Source organism: Pipistrellus kuhlii, unplaced genomic scaffold, assembly GCF_014108245.1.
Source record: "Pipistrellus kuhlii isolate mPipKuh1 unplaced genomic scaffold, mPipKuh1.p scaffold_m20_p_7, whole genome shotgun sequence".
Classification (NCBI taxonomy): Eukaryota; Metazoa; Chordata; class Mammalia; order Chiroptera; family Vespertilionidae; genus Pipistrellus; species Pipistrellus kuhlii.
This window is the reverse complement of record NW_023425573.1, coordinates 2,414,571-2,441,465: the sequence shown is the minus strand read 5'-3', so window position 1 is coordinate 2,441,465 and position 26,895 is coordinate 2,414,571. Positions and strand designations below refer to the sequence as shown.

Here is a 26,895-nt window from a genome sequence, read left to right as displayed (position 1 = left end):
AGAAGCTTAGCCATAAGCTATGTGGTCTACACATATACACAGAGTGGCCAGATTATGATGATCTCTGAACGCATAATAATCCGGCCACTCTGTGTGTGTGTGTGTGTGTGTGTGTGTGTGTGTGTTTGTGTGTGTGTTTATTAGAGGTCCGGTGCATGAATTCATGCATGGGTGGGGTCCGGCCAACCTGGCTGGGGGAGGGGACATGTGCAGTTGGCTGGCTTGTCTGCTGGTTGAACTGGTTGAGGGGACAATTTGCATCTTAGCCTTTTATTATATAGAATATACACTGAGTGGCAAGATTATTATGCATTCAGAGATCATAATAATCTTGCCACTCAGTGTATATAACAACCCAATAAAGTGAATGTGTATAAGACAAGCTTCTCTTACTTGCTAAAGCTGCAGATGACTGTATATCCAGTATCGATAACAGAAATGACATGGAGTAGATGCTTAAAAAGAGCTTACTAAATGAATGACATAACTGGTAACAATGGAATGTTCAAAGGTATCTCACATACAAATCTTTCCTTATGTCTCATGAACTGTTAACAATGCCCCTCTGTTGTAATCTAATACATTTCTGGCATCGTGTGCTATTCAGTTCATAACAGATAGTACTAAACTAAACATCTGTAGGCTTAGTTTATTTCTAGGATAAAGGAATCCAAATTCAGCATCAGATCCTCTAAAAATCACTCACCAACTTTTACTACAAAGCCGCAGAGTGGAACAACAAGCACTCTGATCCTAACTAAGCCTTCCAACCTTAATTTTGGCAAAGAGAAGCCATAATAACATTCTAACCCAGTAAGAATTTCCCAATTTTTGTGACTCTCCAGTTCCCAGCGTAAGGCCATCCACCTCATCTGCTGACACAGCTTTGGCCATATTCCAATCACACACTCACCGTCCTAATTTAATTAACCCACATGGCTCTTGTTCCATGTATTTGTGCCATTCTTTTCCCAGACTACTCTTCACACTACATTTTAACAGTAGTGAGCAGAGACTTTAGAAATGATACTGCCTCTATATATTTAAAATTGGGTAGGGTATGTACGTGAGGCTGAGGTAGATCCTCAGTAAGAATCACTGCTGGTGATACCTTCCTAAGCACCCATTTCCTCTGGTCTCTCTGTGCTCTACAGAATGCTTCCAATCGCATGCAAAGCTGCAGCATGGAACCTGATGTTGGCTCTCCACACAGTTGCTGCTAAGTTCAATAATATGGTATAACTGGTTTCTTAAATCTAAAGGTAGTCAGTCAAAAGGTAGCTCATTTAGTGCCTATCACAATTGAAGAGCTAGATGTCAATCATTTTCTCTTGTTGAAAATATGTCTTCTGATTTAACAAGGGTATATATATATATATATATATATATATATATATATATGGCAGAGAGTGATACAAAAACAACTATTTAACTATAAACTATTAATAACTAGGAAAAACAAACAGAATGGGAATAAAAACAAGCAAATAGGAAACTACCAATGGTGTCCAGCCAGCGTGGTCTTTAACATTTGGGTCACTTCCATTTTGTAAGAGGTATGCAACAGAAGGTATGTCGCCCTAGTATAAGACAAAGAAAACAAAAAGAAATCAAAATTCATCGAGGATCAAAATAAGACATCGAGTTTTGTTGTTTTTAAAGGTTCTGCGTCTTTAAAGATAAAATGAAACAAATATTTTCCCTTATGCCTATTAGTCACAAGTTAATAAATAATAAGGTTTTGTATTCTGAACTATTTGAGGTACCAAGTCCTGTAATTCATATGGTACGTACATCCTTAAATACAGAGTACAAAATCTCTGCTATAAGCAACCCATAATGAAATTCATTTCAAAATACCCAATAAAGGACACTAGCCACAGATCATTTGTCTGATCATAATAAAGTTTTCAAAGTCATTTCATTTGTGAAAAACATTCCTTTGAGCACACATAAAAATGGCCTCTTAGTGTTGTTTAAAACAAAATTAAGCCAGGAAGACTGCTCAGTAAAACCAATGTTAAGACTGCCAAAAACTGTCTTCCGCACTGTCACTCCATCCTTAATGCATTAACTTAGCTTATATTCACCTTATTTGCTCAAAGATATTTTTCTAGGCAGAAGCAAGGCTTAATTTTTCCAAAAATAACTAACAGCTTTCTCTGAAAAATAAATTGAAAACTTCCATTTGACAAGTTACTTATGACACTGCTGTGTTTTGTGAAGCTCCTCTTTAGGGAGAAAAAAATCTGTCTCCTCCACTCCCAGCCCCTATACTCTTCTGAAATAACTCTTCAGCCTCTAGAAGTTGATAAGGTCAAAGTAATTAAGACCCCTTAATATAGTAACATTTGCTTTTATTTTATTGTTTTGGGCTCCATTCAAATGTAGTATATCTTAAGATGGTAACTTAGTTTTCTGAAAAGCAAATCCACATGATATATATATATATATATATATATTCCTAAATTAACAAAATGACCTTAATATTCAACGCACCTAAAAAATAAACATGCTATGTATTTCAAATCAAATGCTCCAGTTCAAATAAAAAATATTTTTCCATAGTTCCTGAGGGATATACATACTATATATCTAATGCCAGGTAACATGTATTTAGCAAATGTTGCTCTATATTCAAGTCAGTCCCAAGTGAGTTCAGGAAAATCTGACAAAATACAAATATGAATTTTCTAAAATAATTTGGGGCAGATGAACTGCCTCAACCACACCCATTCCCAACCTTCAACATGGAAGTAAACACAAGAAACAGTCAAAAAACTTTCTCAAAAAGTTCCTCATTCTAACTCTGCATGGTAATCACAAAACCATATTCACCTAAAGAAGCCCGTAAAATAGCGTAAGCACAAGTGTGGAATGGAGGAGTCATGGGAACAGTCACGTAGGAATGGAGTGACAATTTAGAGACTAAAGTCAGAATCTCCTGTAAGGCTGTTTGTTGGACAGTGGTGTTTTTCTCTCATGTCACCTCTTCATATCATCAAAGATGTCTTTGTTACAACTGCACCCCTAGACTTCCCTGAACTGTATAGCTGATTGACAAACTGCTTTTGTTCCTTTATTTTTTTCTATCACCATTTATTGCCCTATACCCTCTTTCATCTCCGCCCACCCCTCATCCCCACAATCACCACACTGTTGGCAAATTGCTTGCTTTTAATACCCAACCTGCTTTCTCTCCCCAAGTACTTTAAAAGTTTGACATATTTTCATCCTTCTCCTTTATGTAAATTTAATGTTATGCACATAAATAAAATTATGATAATTAGATAGGATCTATAGTAACTGGGTAAGCTTGAACCAATATGAAGTTTCCAAGAAATAAATTAATTCCGGCTATTGATGTCTTTAAATTGCTTTATTCTATAATATAATATTTTCTGAGTAATAAGCACTCACTTTTAGGTTCCTCACAGCTTACAAAATAATTGAGACTTTTTTTATTAACCACAGCAAGAAGAAAAAAAAACATCATCTGAGGAAAGTATTTACCAAGGCTTATAAGAAATTTTAAATGGATTTGATATTTTGAAGTATCACCTTAAAGGCTGAAAATAAGGAAGCATGCCACACTGAATTTTCTTATTGTTAACCTTTCATTTGAAGGACTCTTCACACATTCATGCATACTTTAACAATATAAATTAACTTTCCAAAAACAAACACACAAACAGAACTTTTTCCTTGATATGCAGGTTTACACTTCCAAGATACTGTTAATAAACATCTTTATAAAAATAGTACAGGACATTAAGATTAAGTTCAATAATCATGAGTTACCCCAGATGGTTAAGCTTTCCACATATATGAACTGACCAAATACCTAAAGTTTCTTTTAACAACCAGATGTAATTTTAAAAAAATCTAACCATCTGGAATGGAGCTCTCAAAAATATTAAACATTTCCCTGGCCGCTGAGCCAGGGTCGACTAATTGAATAAAATAATTTCACAGATGATTCTGACAATCTAGTCATCGAGACATAAGCTGCGGGTATTACAAAGGCGGTGGGTGACAGACAGAGGGAAATGAATACGGACTCCAAGAGAGGTCCTAGAAATTAAAATCTTAAAACGACATAGGTGCCAGTGTGCTTCGGAGTCCTTTGCTACTTTCTCGAGAAGCTAGTAAGAAGGATCTTGTAGTAATGTGACTACACACAGTATAACATGAATTAAAAAGGCAAAGCATGAAGGAGGCTTCTCACCAGGGATTTTCTCTCTTCCTCCTCACCTTTCTTATGTTAAGCACATCATGCCTTGTAAGTTGCCTTCAAAATAGTATCTATCATGTTTGTATGACAAATATATCATATGACATGTCAACTTCAAGCCATTCTTGTATTTCACGATCCATTCACTGCTATGGCATGAGTTATGAGTAATCATTACCATTTTAAAGATGGGTACTGGAGAACTTAGGGGAGGTTTTTCCCAGCACCTCCAGCAAAGCTGACATAATAGAGTAACAAGTCAAAATCTTCTCTATGTCTAGAAAAATGTCAAATACTAAGGTGGTGTTGTTTTTTTGTTGTTGTTGTTTTTCATTAACTTAGAAGAAAAAACAACATAAGTGTTTACCTTATAATAATAGGAAGAAAGACATAAAGCTAAGGGTATGGTCGAAACTGCTATTTTAGAGAAGTTAGGAAAAGTCTCTCTGAAGAGGTGGCATTTGAGCAGAAGCTGAGGAAGGGATCGCACAGGGCTACGCAGGCATAGAAGACTGGATTTTGTTTTAAGAGGGCCAGGAAGTTATTGGTAGGGGAGCAGAGACATGACAAGTTCTGACCTAGGTCAGATTATTACAGCTGTCATATAGAGAACTGAAAGCAGAAAAGCAGAGCAAGAAATGAGACGCTACTTCATGGTGTGTTTGGAATAATGACCCTTCCCCCCCAAAAAAACTGTGTCCTAATCTCCAGAACTTGTACGTTACCTGACATGACAAAAAGGACTTGGTAATGTGATTATGGGTACAGATGTAGATGGGAGGATTATCCTGCGCTCTCAGGGTGGCCCTGGGTGTAGCCAGGATGAGCCAAAGGAAGGGAGCCTTCCTGGCCAGGTCAGAAAGATGACACAAGGACTCCACCCCCTATTGCACAGCCAGCAGGAGAACAGGATCTCAGTCTGACAACCACAAGAAACATGCAGTTCCTTGAAACAACCCAAATAATCAAGGAAATGGATTTTCTCTTGGAGTAACCTCGCTGACATGCTGACTTTGGCCCGGTGAGAGCCACACCGGACTTCTGACCTAAGAAAATAAATCTGCCTTGCTTGTAGTCACCAAAATTGTAGGAATTTGCAGTGACAGCAACAGGAAACTAACACAAGTGGTCAGGGCAACAAGAAAAGACAAGTAGCTTCCACTAGGGGGTTGGCTATAAGAAGACTATGGTCAACAGAGATGCCAGAGGAAGGTCTGGAGCAGGATATGAAAGAATTTTGTTAATAATGTTCCCAAATTCAGAGGTCGTTCTGTAAAGCCATCACTGCAGCAAGGGAAGCTAGCCGGCCGAGCACATTCCAACTCCCAGGGTGCTCTGCCCTCAGTGCATACATACACCCAGCATGCATCACACGACCACAGCCTCTTTCAACCTGAGGGGCAATGGAACATGGGAAATGCACGTCTACCAAGACACTTTATGGAAAAATAACAACTACAATGATGACAACTAAAACCCATCTTTTGACACATAAAACCTGGCACTCCCCTTATTTGCTCTGGCTGTGTGAAAGGTCATCAAATCTAATGCATTATTCAGCAGCAGAAGCTTTTCCTCTTTTCTGTGCCTGGCTCATTTTATAGTCGTTTTAACCCCGGGGCCCCTCTAATCCTTCTCTCAGGCAGGTGGATACAAAACACAAATTAAGACGGCAGAATCTCAATATCTGGCTTTCTAGTACACACAGATTATTTCATTTTCAGCTGCAAATAAAAAAAATTAGGGTAAAACCACTAAAATGAATATTATTTATCATACACAGATGCACACACACAAACAAACCCACTAAGTTTCTCTCAAGTATGTGTTCTATTAGAATCAAGCTGGGTAGGGGTTAATTTTAATAATGTTTTTAAAGAGACATTATGGTTGAATAGTGACTTAAAAAACAATAGAAATCAATTAGCTTTACACAAGCGTACTGCAACAGAGCCTGCCAACTAATAACAATATCCGGTAAGTTCAAAAGAATCTGAGTGGGTAACTCTAATGCCAGAAAGACTCCCAGGGAACTGACAATCTAACAGGACTGGTGAGAAACAACCTTCAACGGAGAAAACTCACAAGGCAGCTCATGCCACCATGTCTTCCTGCCTGAACATGCTACTGTAGCTTCTTCCCATGGCCGAGGCCAAGGGCTGGCATCCTATGGCCTGTGGGCCAGATACCTGTCTGCTATGCACTGAAGGTTTACTGGCTTACATACTATACTGTCTATGGCTGCGTTTGCACTACCAGGACCGAGTTGAATAGATGTTATAGAAACTATTTGACATGCCAAGCTAAAATTATGTACTCTAACTGCCCTTTAAAAGAGCATTTACCAAACCATGTACTAGATTCTGGGTCCTAGAGATCCTCATTAATAAAGATAAAGAATTCTTCTTCTTAAAAAGAAAAATGATCACCCTAGCCAGTTTAGCTCAGTGGATAGAATGTTGGCCTGCGGACTGAAGGATCCCAGGTAAAATTCTGGCCCAGGTTGCAGGCTCGATCCCCAGTGTGAGGCGTGCAGGAGGCAGCCGATCAATGATTCTCTTTCATCATTGACATTTCTATCTCTCCCTCTCCCTTCAACTCTGAAATAAATAAAAACATATTTAAAAAAAGAAAAAGAAAAATTATCTACCAATATAGGTGGATGCTTACCTAGTGGTCTGAAAATAATTCCCAGGAAGCAAAATGCAGACACTAAAGTAGCCACATTTTTAGGTACTATTCAGAAAAGTGAACAAAAATAATTATTATGTTAGCTACTTACGTCTATGAAGCATTAATAATATTGTATCAAGGTTTATAATAGCTTTATGTGTATATGTATATACATTATATATAACAGGGAAAACAAAAAATAGTCTGGTTTTTAAATTATGCTTTGCAAAAATCAAACTAGAGCTAATCCTGAAAATTCAAGTTGTTCAAGGGATATGTAATCCTGAGCATGTAATCATACTGCAGAATCTCCCCCAACCTGCATCACATTTGGAAGACAAAGCTAGGAAAAAATAAAACACTAACAATTGGAAAAGACTCAATTTTGTGCTTTTCCCTTTCTCCACACAAAAAAGACAGAGTCCCTGGACTCCATGTATACCCCACGTTCTTCCCAGATGTTTTATGTCACCAGCCTCGCGAAGGGGTTCCTTCCAGACCTCCCAAAGTTCTCTATCCATACAAAGGACCCAAGGATCTCCCAGAGAATCAATTGGAATACCCAAAACCTATCTTATTTAGGATTAAGCTCTCCCGTGTCCTATTTTCCATTTCAAAGATGAACCACCTCATGCTCCATAAACCAGCCAGGTTCCAAAACAGACACTGTCACACCCCAGGTGTTGGGGCAATAAATAAAGAGAATTAACTTCAATGAGCGGGCTAGTGAAAGGAATGGCTGGCAGGACACAGCACAGCTCCTCTGTGGAGACCACGGGAGCCACTCTCACAGTAGAATTTCCTGATCTTTGGAGAAACACACAGATCTCATCTCACAACCTTCCAAATCCTCGCTGTGCCCTCCAGGAGCCTGCCACTTCTCACAGTGCCCCTGGCTCTACTGCTTAGAAAGACATGCTGCCAGCAGTAACTTGGCAATTACCTTTACCGACAAAGCATGAGAAGGATGGGTCAACACAATGGTGAAAATGGAACCAACTATTCTGGAATAGACAGAAACAAAAGCCCCTGCCCAAAGAGAACCTAAGAGAGTGAAATACTGAAATTTCCCTAAAGATCATGTTCCTCGGGCCTGGGCCTCACTGAGATGGGCTTCAGTCCCTGTGAAGTCTATTTCTCTGGTTCAACCTTAAGCATCACATCTGTGGGAGTTCAATCATCCTATCATCTCTCCTCATTTTTCACAAACTCCAAAGAAACTGTGCTATCGCTGGTCTCGTCCTGAAATTGTTATCTCAGAGTCAGTTCGTACCTTAATGGAAGCAACATGGAGCAAAGTCTCGCCCTTATGATTCCTTTTCCCAGCGGAAGGGTTCCCGGGGGGCAGTCTCGTTGCTGGGGGGCTGGACAGCATCCGCCCATAATTGGTACTGTTCAGGGTAGAAGGCGGGGTACCCGGTGAGGAGCTCAGGGATTCATCCAATATCGTTCTGATTTTCCTCCTTCCTCTGGCTCCAGCTTGACGTTTGCTGGAAGGCTGCAGAGAGTCAGGCCCGGGGGTGTTTTCAGAGAGCCCTGTCTGCTGATCAGCATTCTCACTGGCGCTGGGAACGCCGCTCCTGCGTCTCTTAGAGCTGGGACTGGACGGTCTCCTGTGACGCCCGCGTTTCCCGCTCCTGGGTGGAAGAGCATCTTCTCGGAGATCCTGCTCAGGAGCCAGGCCTTCAGCCCTGCTCTCCATTTCCGGAGACTCTATCTGCTCCGCCAGCGGCAGAGAGACCTCGGCTAAGTCTCCAAAACCTTCCTCTTCTGCCACAGAGCCGCTTGCTAATAAGTCTATGCCACCACTTCTCGGAGGACTGGCATCCACGGAGAAAGACACCTGCTTTTCCTTAAGTTTCTCTTTGGAGTCCAGGGGACCATCTTTTTGGTCTGCCTGTGAATTCCACAACTGGTTGATCTTCGTTAAAGTTTTCCTTTTCTGTTTTTTCCCAGGTCTGGTAGAAGCCTTTTTAGCCGTGGCAGAGGGGTCTGCTGGAGGGCTCACGGAGACATACTCATACGCCGAGGCCTGCGGAGCATTCTCATCATTCGTCACTTGAGGCTGGGTTTGTACCGAAACTTTACTCACAACGTATCTGACCTTCTTACTGCGAGGACTGAACCACATTTTTATGGAATTCTTCTTACTTCCTGCATGATTAAATAAACTTGTCCTGGATGGTTCTTCTTTTAAACCTGAGAGAAAAAAGGAAAAGAAATCTGTCACATGAACTTAATCTCTCCCAGCTGGAGCTCCCACCGAATTTGGTTTACGGTTTTCCTAAAGTGTATCACCTTTAACTTATGTACCCCTTAATCTTGTCCTAGCCAGACTATGAACTCCGTAGATATCTGGACATTCAAACAAATGTTCACAGAATCCCACGTTAGTCCTGATAGTGTTCTAGGAAGAAAACAAGGAACTTATATTCCACTGGGGATGACCTGAAAATATGAATAAATAAGTAGTGTATTATTTGTTTATTAAATAAGTAAATAAAAAATTTAATAATTTGTTTATTAAATAAGTAGTGTATTGTTTGTTTATTAAATAAGTAAATAATCTAAAGAGAAAAAAGCCAATGATATCTTACTACAAAGGACTGGTAACACCCACTGTATAGGAAATAAACATGTCCTATTACTAAGGTGTTACATAAAATTGTCACGTGTGCTTATTCTTGATTTCTTTTCAACTTTCTCATGTCTTTAAAACATAAGCGAGAAAAAGGAAATTATAAAATATTCTAATTCCTTTTAGACATTTTTTCTTCACACAGAACACTTACTAGTTTATCGGTTCAAAATTAACAATACATTATAAAATTAGTCAACTAAAATCTAAAGTTCAAAATTAATTCTTCTATTTTTTACCTCCTGTTTTTGAGTATAAAACTACTATCTTTACAAACAGATCTGCCAAAAACAAGTTTATGAAAAAGAAAGAAAAAAGATGGATTGTGAAAAACAAACAGTGTATAATATCTCAGTAGAAATTACAGAGCCATGATCCCTGCCTAGCAAAGGCATTCTATCAAACTCTCCTCCACTCCAAAGAAGCCATCCCTTCCTCCTGGTGGAAAAATGGCAGGACTACACTGGGAAGACTAACTGATAAGCCCAGCTGAAGCAAGAGTGTGTCTGTGAGTAAGGGCAGACCCTCTGACATCCTTATGATGTCCCAGCTGACAGCACCTGGTCCACCAAGGGTTATTAGGACATCCATTCACACAGACTGAATTTCTAAATCCAACAAGGTCTTTCCTCTGCAGTGATAAATAGATTTCAAATGAAGTCACTTCTGATACAATCTCACGTCAGGAGGAAAAGTCAAAAGGAAATGTTACTGGGATTACTCTTTAAGAAAGACTCTGGATTACAAAGACTAAATAAAGGTGAATCCACTGGTAGCCTGTAATAACTTGTATTTAATTTTTTAAAGTTTATTTTAAACATACATGGCGACATTTTCAACTAAAAAGTCAAATCCTGAAGTCTCAATGCTTATAAAACTTAGTGTAGAACTAGACATTTAATAAAAAATTAAAGCTTGTAAGTAGTAGCAACACACCCAATTGACTAAAATATTCTAAATATAAAAAGACAATAAATTTTGCTCAGGAATACATATTTCTTATAAAGCAATAAATGAAAACAGCATATATTCATGTAATTTATAGGCACACAACTTCACTAGTCATCCAGTAGTACTATCGATACATTACTCAGAATTATTTTAATTGTGTATCTTGTCTTACCTAAGCAAGGACCACAACCACAAGTATGTTGTAAATTCTGGGCAATACACGGCATATCACAGTTAAAACGATAAAAAGCAAAACCCCCACCACTCTACATCAACCACACCAATGACAGCGGCAACAGTTCATATGGGTTAATGCTTCTAAGCATAAAAAATTATTATTGTATATTCATTTCACGAAGAAAAACGCATAGTCCTTCCTCTACACAGTAAACCTCATAATGATGGCATTTAAAAGAATTCTGTTCTCTGAATTTAAACATTTCTGAGTGTTTCTAACTGTCCAGGAACAGAGACACACATGTGGCCAAGGAGCTGCTCAGCCAAGTTTATTCTTAAAATAGAATAATAAACTATAGGAAAGGCAAGCAATTAGCAAGTGTCATTCAGCTATCATTAATCTACATCAAAGGGTTACACTGAACACTGTGTGCCTTTCAGATGATCCTATTGTAGGTTTCGCAACAGAAGTTGAGAAATCTATTGACAATCTAGCCCCGTATTAAAAATCAAAGCAAAGTACTTTGCTACCATCTGCGCCTTCACTGAAGAATGGTTATTTTGTAAGTTAAGAAGTATTCACTTCTACCTAAAAAATTAAAGCACAGCTACTCACATGCTCATCTTCATCTATTATAAAAGAATCACAGCATATAGGAAACACTATGTAATTTGCCACAGAGAGACCAGCCTCTCCCCTGAAACCAGAAAAGAAAGTTGTGATCCTCTGGGAGCATAATCACAATGTTTTTTAATGTCACCAACACCGACATATACTTCACAGAGCCTGGCCAGCACCTGCAAGGTCTGATTTAATATGACGGGGCCAAGAGAAAATAAAAACTTTCAAACTTAACTCCATTAGCAGAAAGCAGATTATGTTGTAAAAAAATACGCTAAAATTATCCATAAATGCTTGTCAGAAAAATGTATGACACACAGTCTCTTTGCTTTGAAATATACTGAACCGAGAAAAATTTATTCAACTATTTAGAAGCTGATTTCAGAGAGTATTACTGTAAATCAGGCTGCTTTATCTCCAGTATATACCATATACTATGTCCCTGACTTGACAGGTTCTTCCTAATTATCCACCTTAATTACAGTGATTATATATTTTACAGTAAGTGCAAATAACAAGGTTCATTAGGAAGACAGATTGTGAACTACAGGTTAAAAAAAAAATAGAGGAAATGTGGAAAGAGTCCAACCATTCCACCTAATTCACCTTCAACACTAGACCAGTTATCCACATGATTTTGGAGCTAGACCTTAGGAATCATTGAATCTAATACCCTTATTTTATGAGGAGGTTATTTCCAATATCCTCATTATTTGATCCAACTATTATTTATCTCTACCTACTCACCTCACTCACCTTCCACCACGTTAAGCACTTGCTAGATAAACTAACATAAAGGTCCTACATAAAACATATTGGATAGATAAACCATAAATAAACTCTCTCAGACTGAACATAAACTGTGCACCTATGGATGAGGACAATGGAGGGGGCGGAGGGTGGGGTGGGAACCTGGTGGAGGGGGGAAGAAATGAGGAACCTTTGTAATAATATGAACAATAAAGATTGATTTAAAAAAATAAATAAATAAATAAACTCTCTCAAATGCCCTTCCAAGCCTAGTTTGCTTTAAGGGACATCGAGAGGAAAGGTTGATGACAATTAATTTACAGTAAGGAAAAAAAGTTTCATCATGAAATGAGAACTGGATTAGAAATGTATATTTCAGAGAGCATGTATATTTCAGACAGAATGTATATTTATCATCTTCTATAAAACTAGCAAAGAATGTGAGCACTATACATTGAAGCACAACCTAAGAATTTGTTCTAAACTTGTGTTTTTTTTGTTGTTGTTGTTTTTATTAAGTTTAGTGTCTGGGATATGAGTGAAGTCTTAACACTGCCAATTTTTCTCCAACCCAATTCAGCAAACATAACGAACACGTATACTTCGAACAAAAGCAACATGCTAAAGAACAAAACAAACAGCAAGAAATTTACAATCTGACTGCCTGGCTTAACCCAAATCCTTCATTTCCTTATCTGCAGAATAAAGGGGTTAAAGATAGCCTTCTAGCTCCTAAAATTCTGCTTATATATTACGCAAAATGTGAAATTTCAATTCATCATAAAGTACGTAATACTAAAGCTAGCACTTCTAAAGTCTGGAAAGGACTGAAGTAATAACTCATTATATAATAAGGAAAACAAACACAAAATGGCCTTCAGAAAACTAATCATCCTAATTTTCCCCCAAGTTCCACCTCTACTCTCAGATGAGAAAGATGGCATTCTGAATGGCCTCAGATCCACATAAAAATTTGTTTCTAAACTCAATAATTGTCCTAAATATATTTTTAAATGATATTAATTTAAACCATTTCACAATCATGGTCCACAAAAGATGAAAACCATACAGACTCAAACATCATTAGCCAAGGTAAACTTTCTGAAGAAGTCCTCCATCTTACTCTTCTTTGCACCCTGGTATCCTAGGCTCCATAATTTACCTCTCCTCAGGGATACTCTGTCACCATTAAAAATGTCACACTGCTGTTATGGGTTAAACTGTGTCCCTCCTAAAATTCATATAAAGAAATCCGACCCACAGCACCTCCAATGTGACCTAATTTGGAAACTGGGACATTACAGATGTAATTAGCGATAAAGCTCATATGACTGGTGTCCTTTTTAAAAGGGGAAATCTGACCCTAGCTTGTGAGAACATGTGAATATGAAGCCCACTATCTGTAAACCAAGGAGAAAGGCCTGGAACACATCCTATCCTCACAGACGCTGAAGGTACCAATCTTACCTTGATTTTGGACTAGCCTGCGGACCTGGGAGATAAGGACTTCCTGTGGTTTCAAACTTCTCCCCCACCCCCCATGTGTGGTGTGCCTCTTCCTTATGGCAGCCCAGCAAGCTAGTATCACTACAGTAGCACTAATACTCACTACACAGCAACTGGAGAAGAATCAAATCAAATCATCACGACAGACACCAATCGCGCAGCAGCATCCCAAACTTCCATCTTGGCCAATATTCCTCACAGACCACACATCTTTAAGAACCTCATGAAAACCACTTTCAGAGGCGTGAACATTTTTCACACTGTATAATTAACTCAAGAGGCTCACTAATCCTCCCCCTCCACCCCCATCACTGCCAACCACGCACAGACTCTTGATTAAGGACTCCTGTCTTAATCAGTGTTGGGGAGGGGGGTACCAGATCACACACCAATCTCTCTAATCAGAAAATAAACACTATTAGCTCTGTCTCTGAATAAGAAGGAAAAGAATACAGATGTACTTAGTAATAAAACTTTTCCTCATTGTGCTCTTAAGAGATTTATAACAGCATTTTTTCAAAAAGATAAAGTACTTTTAAAAATGTGTACAATTACATCTGAAAGTCAGTAAAATGTTATTACTATAGTACATTTTATTATAAAAGAATAGAGAGTAATGATCAGATAACTAGATGAAGAAAACTTTTTGTAGGTAACTATGATTTTAATTCTTAAAAATATGGACAGAGTCAAGAAGACTCAGTATTTATTTTGCCAAATCACTTCACCATTAATAGTTGACAGTGACACAGCATGTCGGAAAATGAAGATGAAAAGGTTTTAAAATAGAAACCCAGCCCTTTCATATGTGCATTATCAATAGTGGCATTCTGCCAGCCAAGAATAGTTTCTCCTATAAAGGAACACACGCTAAAAGGAAGTGATCTGGGCAATAAAAAGGCAATTCCCATATCTAACTATGAAGATTCAAAACACTACTTTCTTTCCACAGCTAATTAGTTCTCAGCAGAAAGCACCATGGGAAGACACACAGTTAATACACAGAGTCTGAGAACAATTTGAAAAACATTAACCCCCACTTACATAGGAAAAAAAGGGAGTATTAGATGTTTTGCTCTTCAAAAATGTGCTCATTTAATTAATTCAGTCTAGAAGAGTGATCCACCAAAGGAGGTTGTATTCTATCTTGTAAGTGTATTTAAGTACATTTAGAATAAAACCACTACACATATTACACAGACATGACCATAACTGAGAAAGCAGGCAGCAGGAGCAGAAAAAGAAGGCTGGCCGGACAGTCGGAAGAAATAGACTGTTCTTCGGTGCTCACTACAGGTGTGACTGCAGACAAGGCCACTGAACCTCTGTGGCCCTTGGTTTCTCATCTATAAAAAGGAGTGAGACTTAATTACCTCTAAGGTATCTGTCCCTCAAAATAATTCCAAACGCTTAAATCTTAAAACCTGAAGCACACCACTCAGAGTTCCTGACGGCTCTTTCACACACTCCATGTAACAGACACGTCACAGGTGACCTAGAGGAGGGAGACATGCCAGCTCACCGGGCAGCTCCTTCTCCTGCAGCAGACTCCGCAGCTTGCTGCACAGCTGGATCATGCTGTCCAGCTGCCTGTTGATCTTCACATCCTGGATCCAGGCGGGGGTGTTACACACCGGACATTCGGTTCCCAGGCAGTCACTCACACAGTTACTGAAAAGGAATTTTAAAAATATATGTAATTATCAATGCACTCAGCAGAATCTGAATTCCAACAAATAATGGCTGTTTATATTTTTAATTTGACAATCTAAGGGAAAAGTGCTCAGTGTCCCTAACTAAAAGTCAGATATTGCATGTTTTAAAATTTTTTGCAGTACACTAGTTAAAAGGCGCTGGGATATATCAAAACCATCTTTTATTTATTTGTTATTTTTTTAAATTTATCTTTATAGTTGTGAGTATTACAGATGTCCCCTTTGCTTTGTTTTTGTCCCCATTGGCCCCTCCATTCCACACCCATAACTCCCAGGTAAAAAAATTCAAGATTCAGGGCACATTGTGAGATGAAACTGACAAAACTTAATGATAAGAAAAAGAGCAATCAGGTCTAACTTATGGTTTTCACCTTGAACAACTTTGCAGTCAGTAGTATCACTTATTCCTACCATGTTTCCCCAAAAATAAGACATCCTCTGAAAATAAGACCTACTTACAGGTTTCCTTCTGAGTGAAATATAAGGCATCCCCCCCTCCCGAAAATAAGGCCCCCCTAGGCTAAACATGAGAGATTTGGTCCACTGATTCTGAAAGAAATGGAATCACAAGAAATTCACCAGGAAATTCAGGAATTGGATTGTTATGATGATGTTCCAGAAGATGATGACATGATTGTCATTGAATAAATGAGTAAATTCTTGATACTGTAGGATTCAGTTTGTCTGGTTTGTGTTGACAACTACTACTGTACTACCGTACCGTATACAGGAAATAAATTTCCTTTATTTTCATTTAACAATAAATGTGTACCGTATTCTTCTTCATGGAAAAATAAGATATCCCCTGAAAATAAGACCTAGCGCATCTTTGGGAGCAAAAATTAATATAAGATACTGTCTTATTTTCGGGGAAACAGGGTAGGAATCACCAAGCAGGAACAGATTGAAGGGGATGATGGTCTACAGATCTGCTCTGAAAATACCAAATCTGAAATCCCTTTCATCCTCCAAATGAGATATCAGGTAGGTGATGGGTACTAATTCCTACCCCATCTCCTGCCAGAAACACCCACATAACAAATTCATGTTTCTAGAACAAAATCGGGACCCCAGGCACAGCTGCTTCCCACACACCCCCAGCCCACCAAAGTCACAAAGCAAATTATCTTCCTATGTGCTTAAACTTCACATCGCAGTTTTCTCAGACCAGATAGCCCCATTGTCATAACTTGAAATTAAAAGATTGATTCAAAGGAGCCTATATAAACCCTGCTCAAAGACATTTAGTCCTTACATTGATTCTTCTGAGTAAGAAACAGGATTAGATGAGAATCTAGTATTGCATAAGCCAGGGCTTTCATATTATAACACGGATATAATTTCACAATAACTACTGCAGCTTGAATCGTGTCCCCCAAAAAGTTTTGCCTCCAGTACGTGTGAATGTGATTGTATTTGAAAGTAGGGTCTTTGCAGACAATCATGTTAAGATGAAATCACTAGGCTGAGCCCTAATACAATGACAGGTATACTTGTGAAAAGGAGAGATTTGGACCCAAGAGACAAACATGACCACCATGTAAACAAGAAAGCTAAGACCAGAGTGATGGATCCACAAGCCAAGGACTGCCAGATGCTGAAGTTTCTTCACCAGGATGCAGGAAAGCAGGGTGGGACAGAGTCTCCCTCACAGCCCTCCAAAGAACCAACCCTGCTGACACCTAGCTCTTGTTCTTCCGGCCTCCAGAAGGGAGAGACAATACATTTCCATGGCTCTAAGCCACCAGTTTTGGTGCTTGTTATGGCAGACGAGGAAATTACCACAATTACTGTAAGAACTAGCCTTTCATTAGTTTGGAAAATCTAGATTCAAAACAAACTGGAAGGAAAAAAAAAAAGAAGACGTAGTTGATATAATAGATATTAATTTTCTCCCAAATTTACCAAAGCTGCTTATTAAACTTTATTAACTTTGATCAAGTAGTCCTCTTACTGCTTTGATTTCTTTCTTATAAATTAAGATATTTATAAAGTTCAAAATGAGATAAAGAAGTTACTTTGCAGTATAAGGTGGGATAAAAAATATTATCATCAATATGAATACATGTCTATTACTTGTAAAAAGCATAGTTGCTACATAGGTATATATTAATTATATATCTGACATATACAATATATATCAAGCCAAACTACTTACCTACAGAATATGTGCTCACATCTTCCTAAACACACAGGCTCCCTCAGAATATTAGTGCTATTTGAAGAAGAAAAAAAAAAATCAAGATTTAGTCACTTATAAATAATTTATACCCAACATTTCATAAATCCAAGGCCCAACACTATTATTTTTCTTTCTTTTCTCAAAGTAGATGTTAAGGATGTGGTCATCCTGATTAAATATTTTTAATCAGAGGCCCGGTGCATGACATATGCACTTTGTGGGGGGGAGGGTGCCCTCAGACTGGCCTGCACCTTCTCACAGTCCGGGACCTCTTGGGGGATGTCCAACTGCTGGCTTTGGCCCGCTCCCCTGCTCTCTGCTCCTTAGCAATGCCTCAGGAGCAGCTCCTGCATTCAGCATCTGCCCCTGGTGGTCAGTGCACCTCACAGTGATTGGTCATTTCCCATTTAGTCAATTTGCATATTAGGGTTTTATTATATATAGGATACCTGCTGAATTCAAATAACTACCAAATTCGGTACAAATTGTAACTTTTTCAATAGCATATACTGGGAAGTCGTAGAAAGAAGTAACTGTTTAGGCATCTCTAAACACTCTTAGACACTCAGGCATACAAATCTATAATGCCAGATAGGCTCCACAGTCCACTGCTTCCTCGCCAGCTCTCAGGCTACACTTTAGTACAGAACAAAAACTCTCGGCAGGGACCTTAATCCTGGCACAAGAAGTTATTTTTCTCCTCCCTTCTAAGCTCTTCTAGCTAATAATCAAACTAACCTGAGGCAGATTAACAGGAGAAAATGTCCCAAGTCTATTACAGATGCACATGCAGGGGTGCCCCTGACATAAGACCCAGAAAAAGACATTGAGCAGCTGCGGGTTATGTACCATTTTGGACAAAGATGAAAGGGATAGGGGCCTAGGACTTCCAAGGGGAAGTCGGCAATTCCTGAGACCTTTGCTTCTTAATAACCAGCTTGAATCAACATCCCAAAGGACAGATTTAAAGGTGGCAAAACGCTGGTCCCCAGCACAGCCTTTTCTATCACTGCTCACCAAAACCTCCGTGCTCTCCTGAGGCCAGTCTCTGAGCCATTGCTCAAATACCCTGGGCCAACTCCAAGCCCACACTGCTCAATCTGTTCTCCCCCACCCAGAATACCCGTCCTCCACCCCCAGAACTATTCCTGTTACCCAAATACTGCCCCGGGCGATAAAAATGTCACCAAACAAAGCAGCTCAAGAGTTCTTGGGTGTTAGTTTCCACTCCTGGTAAACCTGTACCCTGCAGCAGAAATGCAAAGCACACGCACACAAAAACCTTACTTCCACAGCTGAGAAGGCTTTTTAAAAGAAAGGGTTTATGAGGCCATTGCTAGCAAAAAAGCAGAAAGACAGGTCTTAGGGCATGGAGACAGATATGCCCAGCGGCTAGAGTTTCAAAGTATATTTTATACATCAAGTAAGCAAGAAGAATTTACTTTAGCGATAGATGTGAGAAAGTGAAGCAGGGCTAGTGCTGGGATAGCCGGCAGAGTCCTAGCTATTCTCTTTTTGGATAATCTTGGATATAGCCACCTGGAAACTAATTAGATGATTCCAACATATGTGGGAGCCCCTTTCACGTCCTGCGTGGTTCAGGGTTCCGGTTCAGGGTTCGGGTTCTGGAGAAGGCCCCACACAAATGAAAAAGGACTAGAAAAGTATTAATTTGAGAATACTGGGGGCCAGGCGGGAGCCCGCCTCTAGTGGGAGGACTAGGCCTCGCCACCCTTTTATTCAGGTTTGGGATACACCCATTGCCTTTCGGCAGGAAATTCCAGTAACTGGCAGATTATCTTGTCAGTAAGGATTTATGTGATTATTTGGTGGGGAAGTTACCATTGTCTTAATTAGATAGGGAGTGGTTGGCTCTGACCTTTCAGAGCTTCAAGGTTGACCAGCCTTGCAGGTTCCTGGTCCACATCTTTCTATATGATATGCCCTATTTCTATGGGTGAGACGAGGATCGGTTTCCTGCATCCATACACCAAGGAGTGTGAGCAGCCTTTTGTTGGTTTTGCACTGCAGGTAACTGATGAATCCCTTTTTGTCTCTCTCCCTTGTACTCTCGGACCTGTAGTAATTTAACTTAAAACATCTCAGGATTTTCTCCTTCTGGGCACAAAGCTGAATGCGCTACACTCTTTCCTAAGGGACTTAGAACCAAGCTGGGTAGTTTTATAAGCCAACTTACTATATATATATATATATATATATATATATATATATATATATATATGTATATGTATATGTATATGTATATGTATATGTATATGACTTATGAGAATTACAAAATGACCCCACGTTCCAGAGAGATGGTATCTAGTTGAATTCAAAATATTTTGTATTTTATCCGCCTGGTTCTGTTTTTTGTTTGTTCGTTTTTCTTGTTCGTTTTGAAACAGATTGCAGCCCTACAGACAAGAGATCTTGACTTTCATTTTTTCCTGAGCTTCCCCAGCACACTATTACCTACCAACGTGGTGCTCTATGAGCAGCAGCATTTCAGTAAATCGTAGTGAAAGAACCAAATGGAAGACTCTACACAAAAATGCATGCAGAGTGACCAAGCAAAGGCATCTGCAGGGTAACAGGGTTTCTGTGCACTGAAAACTCTCTCTGCAGTAGCACTTCTGTTACTTCACCTGTACTGGGTTTGGAAAGATCAGTGCAGTCAGAGGATCGTAACTTAGGGAAGAACTAACTAATAAGAACCAACTATTAAAAAAAAAAAAAAAAAGGTCCTATTGATATAAAATTTTCTTTGCAAAGAAAAAAATGGGTAGTAAATTCAGTTGTTGAGATTATCAGGCAGACCTATTTCTTAACTGAATGGCTCCCAAACCTTCCATAATACATCAACTGCTATTTAATATTAGACAAGATAGCTACCACAGGACTCTGACATTTTAGAAAATCTGCAAGGTATTTTTAAATGTTGAACAACATATTTAACACCAAAATGCACAGGCCTCCAAGCCAATTAAACAATTTGCTGTATCCACCTTTTACAAGAATAAACAAGTCTGTTAACAAATAAGAAATATGGATAATGGCATGGAAGCATCATATTTTGCCATTATTTTGTATGCCACATTCAAGCAAATAGCATGGGAAAAATAAGAAATCATATCTAATTGTTTAGTGTCGATAACTACTGAATAAATCAATGAGTCAAATATCCCAAAAGTCAAGTGGACAATAGAATTATATCATTAATGACTAATTATAATAGAACCTACCACGGGAGATGAGACAGACAGCCACAGAGCTTGTATTGAATATATACCCAATTCAAATAATTTTGGTTATTCTCCCTTCAATTCCCTTTTCTCCAAAGCAAAACAGTAGCTAAGTAACTGCTGGTCTTTACTCCTACCACCTGATGTTCAAATGTTGAGTTTCAAAGCAATCATTTTATTCTCTCTTCCCTGCTCACTTCCAGAAGAATGTCTTCAATTACCATCTCTACGCAGATCTGTACTCCAGCCTAAAAGCTCTCCTCCGAGCTTCAGATCTGCTGAGCAATAACTTTATTTGTAAGACCATCTGCTATGCTATGGGGCAGTATTAAAGGGTGCTCAGTGTGTCTGGTGGTTTCCCTGGTGTTCACAGTCCTATGTACCACCAGGTGTGAATAGGACTGTTCACGCTGTGGTTCTAGCTCGCAGTCCCGGGGGAAAGACCTGTGCCTTCTGTACCTGCCCTGTCCTTAATCGTGTTTGCTATGAGTAATGAACCCCGGGAACTTAGGGGAGCATTCATGGCGAGTCAAGTGAATTAACCAGGTCCTTCTATGATAGTATTTCCAATTCCAAAGCTTTCATGGATTCATTTAACAAACACTAAGAAACTATGTGTCTAGCACAGTGGCTGCAAATCTGAACCTGTCCTTATGAAATGGGTAGTATAACTGAAGACGGGCACCAATCAAAGAATTAAAATGCAACATAAGTAAATAAAATCCACAATATGTGAGGGCTATATGATACATACTGAACACCAATGATATGTGCCCTTTCTGTAGGTTTGTTAAACTTCAATAAAATGTTTTAAATAGCATGCAGTGGACACTAATAATTATGGAATCTGCAAAGTGGAGGGAGCCTTAAATACCCACTGGTCCACTTTCCTCATTTTCTCAATGAAGACACATGTCCCAGGAACGCTACACAAACTGCTCTCCTTGGAAATAAGTGTAAGCATCTCTCAGAGCTACTGTACGTTTGGTTCCAGATCACTGCAATAAGCCAAGCGTCACGATAAATCAAGTCCTAAGCTTTTGCTTGTGGGGGTCTTGCCTTTAATTTGTTTAAAAAGAAAGAACATCAGTGAAGCACAGTAAAGCCAGGTATGCCTCCCTCTGAACCAACCAAACAGTCTGTTAGGCTCTAATCACTCTGGGATCTGACCCAGCCTTCATTCTCTGCCAGCCTGACTCCCTCCACCTTTATTCCACAGTAATTTTAGCATGTCATTTGCTAATAACCCCCCACCGGGCTCCGTTTATAGAAATCTCCCAAGGCCTCGTTCAGAAGCTTCCTGGGCTTTCCTCCACTGGCTCCACCCCAGCGCTCTTCTCGGCATCCCCATCCCCGTGGCCTTCATCATCATTATCATAGTTTACCCTGAACGTGCACAGTTCCTCCCTTAGAATTAAGCGTGTGCTCCCGAGGGTAGAACATGCCTCACGACATCCCCACCAGCACGGAGCCGCAGGGATGGCTTGTTGCCCCAATGAATAACCTGCGCCAGAGCCAACCAAGAGGAGCGATCACCTCAATGAAGGGTCACTGAACGGCCCTGATCATGGGGAACTCCCAAAGAAAGGCCAGAGCTGCCAGCTGAGTCAGGAGATCTGTCCTGAACTTTACACCCATGTGGCATTAGAACCTACCCCGCACTGTTGTAAGTAGCTCATCAATATTAACCCATTTAATTCCCACAACAGCCGTGTACAGTACAAACTACTGCGAATTCATTTTACAGTGACAACAATGAAGCGCACAAAGATGAATTCATTGGCCCAAAATCCCTGAGTAAGGATTTGAAGCCAGGGTCCAAAATCCATGTCCATAACCACTGAGCACACTGCCTCAAAACCTGACCACCTGTCAGATGACAAGAGATAATTCAGAAAAATAAAATCGCCTATTCTGAAAAACGCAAAATTGCTTTTTGACTTGTTTCCTAAAAGTTGATTTAAAAAGTGCTAGTACTCCAAGTTACAATTCTCTTAGACACCAACTCCCCGCCCCCCAAACCAATAAAATGTTGAGGAACCTAATTGTTTTAACTCACAAAATAGTATCATCTGATACTTGTCTTCACACTGCAGCACCTGTGACCATCCCCTGCTTCCTTTAGGAACACATGATTACTACGCTTTCTGCCAGCCTCTCACATGATATGGTTTTCCTATCTCCTATGTCCAAATCTGCAAACAGCTTCTATCTGGTTGTGAGGCTTGGACCTAACACAAATGTCACAGCCGGCCTCTTGAACAATTTCATCAGTTCACCTTGCAGCCATACTTCTGCTAAAGGTCAAGAAAAGGATGCCCTATAAGGTCAGCCAATCTGTCCCCACCCACACGTAATGCTTACTGCAAAACAGATCCAGCTGCGCGCTGAGTGTGAGGGTAATGGGCAATCAACAGCCCTCTGGGTAGAGCTTTGACCCTCTGTAGAAGGACATGCGTACCGACACACAATTTCTAATAACATGACATCGCTTTGAATGGTGGGCAGCAAAAACAAGAAGCAGGCCATCCTGAGTTGCTCCTTTCGAGCATAAATGATGCCAGGCTGCCACTAGGCAGAGGCAGAGGTGAGAGAAGGTTTTGCCCCGCTCTGGGTGAGGAACCTGGCCATGCCATGTTCACGACAGGCAGCGCCAAACGCAGACACCGGGAGAGGAATGCAGAATCATTTCTTACTACCAAACCCTGTGATAGAAAACTACACAAAAAGGGGATTTTTAAACTCAAGACTGTTTTACCTGTTAAAACCGAGCTTGGCAAACCATTGCCTACGCGCCAAATCAAGCCAGAAGGCTGTTTTTGTATAGCCCTTGAGCTACAAACGTTGCTTTTTAGGTTCAGTTATAAAAGCACAAAAGTAATGAGACTATGGCCAGCAAAGCCTAGCATATTTATCGTTTGACCTTTACAGAAAAAGTTTGCAAAGCCCTAAGGTAAAATGCACAAAGAAACAGTTGAGATTTAGTTACTAACCTAAAAGTGGCTCTCATACATTATATATATATATATATATATATATATATATATATATATATATATATATATATATATAATTACTGGAGTTCAACATCATTTTCCAGACAAGGAGTAGTACTAAGTCCAGACCTCGCTACCTGATGTCTACTGGATGCGGCTCTTATGGTGTGCTCAGTTAGAAACTGGAAAAGTGTTCGCTAAGGGATGAAACAATGAAACTGGCTTTATTAAATTTCAGAACAACATAGAGATTACTCATGTAAATCACCTATTTTGTTTCTTTCTCCCAAACCATTCAGCAAGCAGACTATGCTTTTTTGTACTTTTATAAGACACCTATTATCACGTATTCTATGACAACCACCACTCATGGCTCTTTCTTTACATGTGTAATTTCACTTAGCCTCTTCACTCTCATAGAATTTTACCTTCATAAGGGATGGAGTGTTTTTCCTCCCTTTGTTCATTAATGAATCCCAAATGCCTAGAACAGTGTCTGACACTTAATTTTTGGAATTATTAATGGTGAGCACTAGCATCCCTCAGATGGGGAAACTGAGGCACAGGGAGGTTGAATGACTTACAGAGCCAAAAATCAACAGTACAAGGATTGAAATTTCCTTTCAGCCAAATTTTTTAAACTTAAGCTGGGACCTGAACTCAGGCAGCCTGACTGTGCGGTGGGAGTGAAGTGCCAACCACACTGACACGTCCCTCCGGAACATGTAGCTTTCCCTGAGCTGACCGCTCGGGCTTGTGCACCACGGCTCCCATCACAGCAACCAGCAGAGCCCGTCTACCTGATTCTCAGACGGATGGCCCGTGCTGTGAGAGAGCACACAGGATGCACTCAGAACGTCTGCAGGCACTCATCCTGGCAAGAGTGCCGCTGTCTAAAGTTTTGTGAACAACATTTAAGTGCAAAACTTGTGACAAATCCTTTTCATTTTAAAGGAAGAGCTGCTATGTGACTTACATACTTTATGTGTAACTAAGTTCTGCAAGTTGGAAATCAGAGGCAAAAAAACCAAACCAAACCAGTCCAAAAAGGAAACATGGCCGGGACAACTACAAAGAGAGAAAGCCTGGCAGAGTGAGAGGGACGCAGGAACCCTAAGCTGTGACAGACAGGAGCTCAGTAAGTGCTGGAGAAGACGTGGAAAGTGAGACAAGCCTTCCTGGGTTGGACAGGCCGTCTTGGTTTCTACACTAGGAAGAGCCAACAGGAAAGAGGCAAGGAGCACAAGTCATAAAGACGATGGCTGTAGACGGATGAACACTTTAGACGCAGGGGGCTCACATGGTGTACGGACAGGAAGGGAAATAAGGCATCTAGGTCAGGGTACGGGTGGGGACTGTGGGCTCCATCCCCAGTGTGGGGCGTGCAGGAGGCAGCAGATCAATGATTCTCTCTCATCATGGATGTTTCTATCTCTCCCTTCCTCTCTGAAATCAATAAAAATATATTTAAAATAAAAAAGAAACACACAGCCGAAACCGGTTTGGCTCAGTGGATAGAGCCTGGGCCTGCGGACTGAAAGGTCCCGGGTTCGATTCCGGTCAAGGGCATGGACCTGGGTTGCGGGCACATCCCCAGTGTGATGTGTGCAGGAGGCCGCTGGTCAGTTTCTCTCTCATCGATGTTTCTGGCTCTCTCCCTCTCCCTTCCTCTCTGTGAAAAATCAACAAAATAAACACACACACACACACACACACTCAAAGTAGCATCTCTAAAGAGGAAACGCAATCCCGTCTCCTGACCTAACCAAAGAAGCCTCCCAAACTCTCCCCTTCGCCAAAAAAGTTGAACGGAGAGAAGGTCGGAGCAGCTGGGCAGGAGGGACCTGCTCCCAGCGGGGCAGGATGAGGAACTGGCGGGTCCCCGGGTCCAGGCCCCGCACAGGGCCCGGCCCGAGGGCCCCGCCCCGCCCGATTCAAACGCGGCGGCGGGCCGGGCGCCTTCACTCCACCCGCACTCAGCTCCACCACCGCCACCTGGGCTGGACTGGCTGGGGACAATAAAATAAAATAAAATAAATAAAATAAGAAGCTAGAAAGCCGCCCAGCAGCGGGGATGGGCCGGGAGGGGATGGCTCACCCCGATCTCCAGGCAGGTCTCCCTCCGCCCGCGGCGGGGCCCCCCGCCCGGACCCGGACCCTGACCCCTGACCCCTGACCCCCGCCCCCGCCGTGGCCCCCGCCCGGACCATGACCCCTGACCCCCGCCGTGGCCCCCGGCCCCCGCCCCGCGATCGCCTCACCAGCGCGAGCAGCGCAGCAGCAAGTCCAGCCGGCGGAGCGCGGCGCGGCTGTGGGCCCAGGCGCCGGCCGCCGGCTCCATGGCGGGCGCGGGCGGCGGCCGGTTCCCGGAGCGGACCCTCAGGTCCCGGCCCCCCGGCATCGCCCCGCCGGCGCGGACGGCTCCTCGGACGGCGAGGCGCGGGGGCCCCGGAGCCCGACGCGGACGCCGCGGGCCTGCGAGCGGAGCCGACCCCTCCTGCAGCCCCGGCGGCTCCGGGTCCGGGCGGCGGGCGCCGGGGGCGGGGCCGGCGCTGAAACCCGCCAAAAGCCCGCGCGCCGGGCGGGGGGCGGGGCCGGGGCGCGCCGGGGCCTGTGGGCGGGGTCTCCTAGTGAAAGGGGGCGTGGTCTACAATGCTCCGCCCCTTCTTGGGCCGCGGGGCGGGGCCGGCAGTGAAATTCGCCAAAAGGCCGTTCGCCGGGCGGGGGGCGGGGCCGGGGCGGGGGCGGGGCCTCGGTGTGCGCAGAGGGTTCTCTGGGCGGGGTCTCTAGGCGGAAGGAGCGGGGTCGATAACGCTCCGCCCCTTCTTGGGCCGGGGGGCGGGGCCGGAGGTGAAACCTGCCAAAAGCCCGCGCGCGGGGCGGGGGGCGGGGCCAGGGGCGGGGCCTCGGTGCGCGCCGGACAGCCTGTGGGCGGGGTCTCTGAGTGGAAGGGGCGGGGTTATGTAACGCCCCACCCCTTTGGGGCGGAGGATTTAAGGTAAACAACCACATGAGAATGAAGAAAGTGCTTGCTTTCCTGGCACAGGGATAGCCCCTCCTCTGAACTTAACCCCACGCCCGAGAAGCCCGTAGCTGAGTGTTACCTACACGTGAGGAGTGATGTTTCCGTTCCTGCTGAGCTTGGGAAAGCTTTGATCTTGACACTGAAAGTGCCACTCCCTTTGCTCCCAAGAAATAACTTTTTT

At 41.6% G+C, this 26,895-nt stretch overlaps 1 protein-coding gene across 6 annotated transcripts in view; it reads right to left on the bottom strand.

Annotated features, from left to right (window-relative positions):
* Positions 1-26,227, bottom strand: part of BARD1 (BRCA1 associated RING domain 1) — a 53,300-nt gene extending 27,073 nt beyond the window's left edge. For 3 of the 6 annotated variants that reach the window (XM_036421840.2, XM_045575390.1, XM_045575391.1), the window contains exons 1-5: positions 25,951-26,227; positions 17,425-17,481; positions 15,081-15,222; positions 8,181-9,113; positions 1,500-1,580 (exon numbers count right to left, since the gene is read on the bottom strand). In XM_036421840.2, the coding sequence (XP_036277733.1) occupies positions 1,500-1,580; positions 8,181-9,113; positions 15,081-15,222; positions 17,425-17,481; positions 25,951-26,090 (1,353 nt within the window). In that variant the 5' untranslated portion in view covers positions 26,091-26,227. Of the gene's footprint in view, positions 1-1,499; positions 1,581-8,180; positions 9,114-15,073; positions 15,223-16,803; positions 16,959-17,424; positions 17,482-25,950 lie in introns of those variants that run through there. The other 3 variants (XM_045575389.1, XM_036421842.2, XM_036421841.2) reach the window with 3 other exon arrangements.
* Between the last annotated feature and the right edge of the window lie 668 nt (positions 26,228-26,895).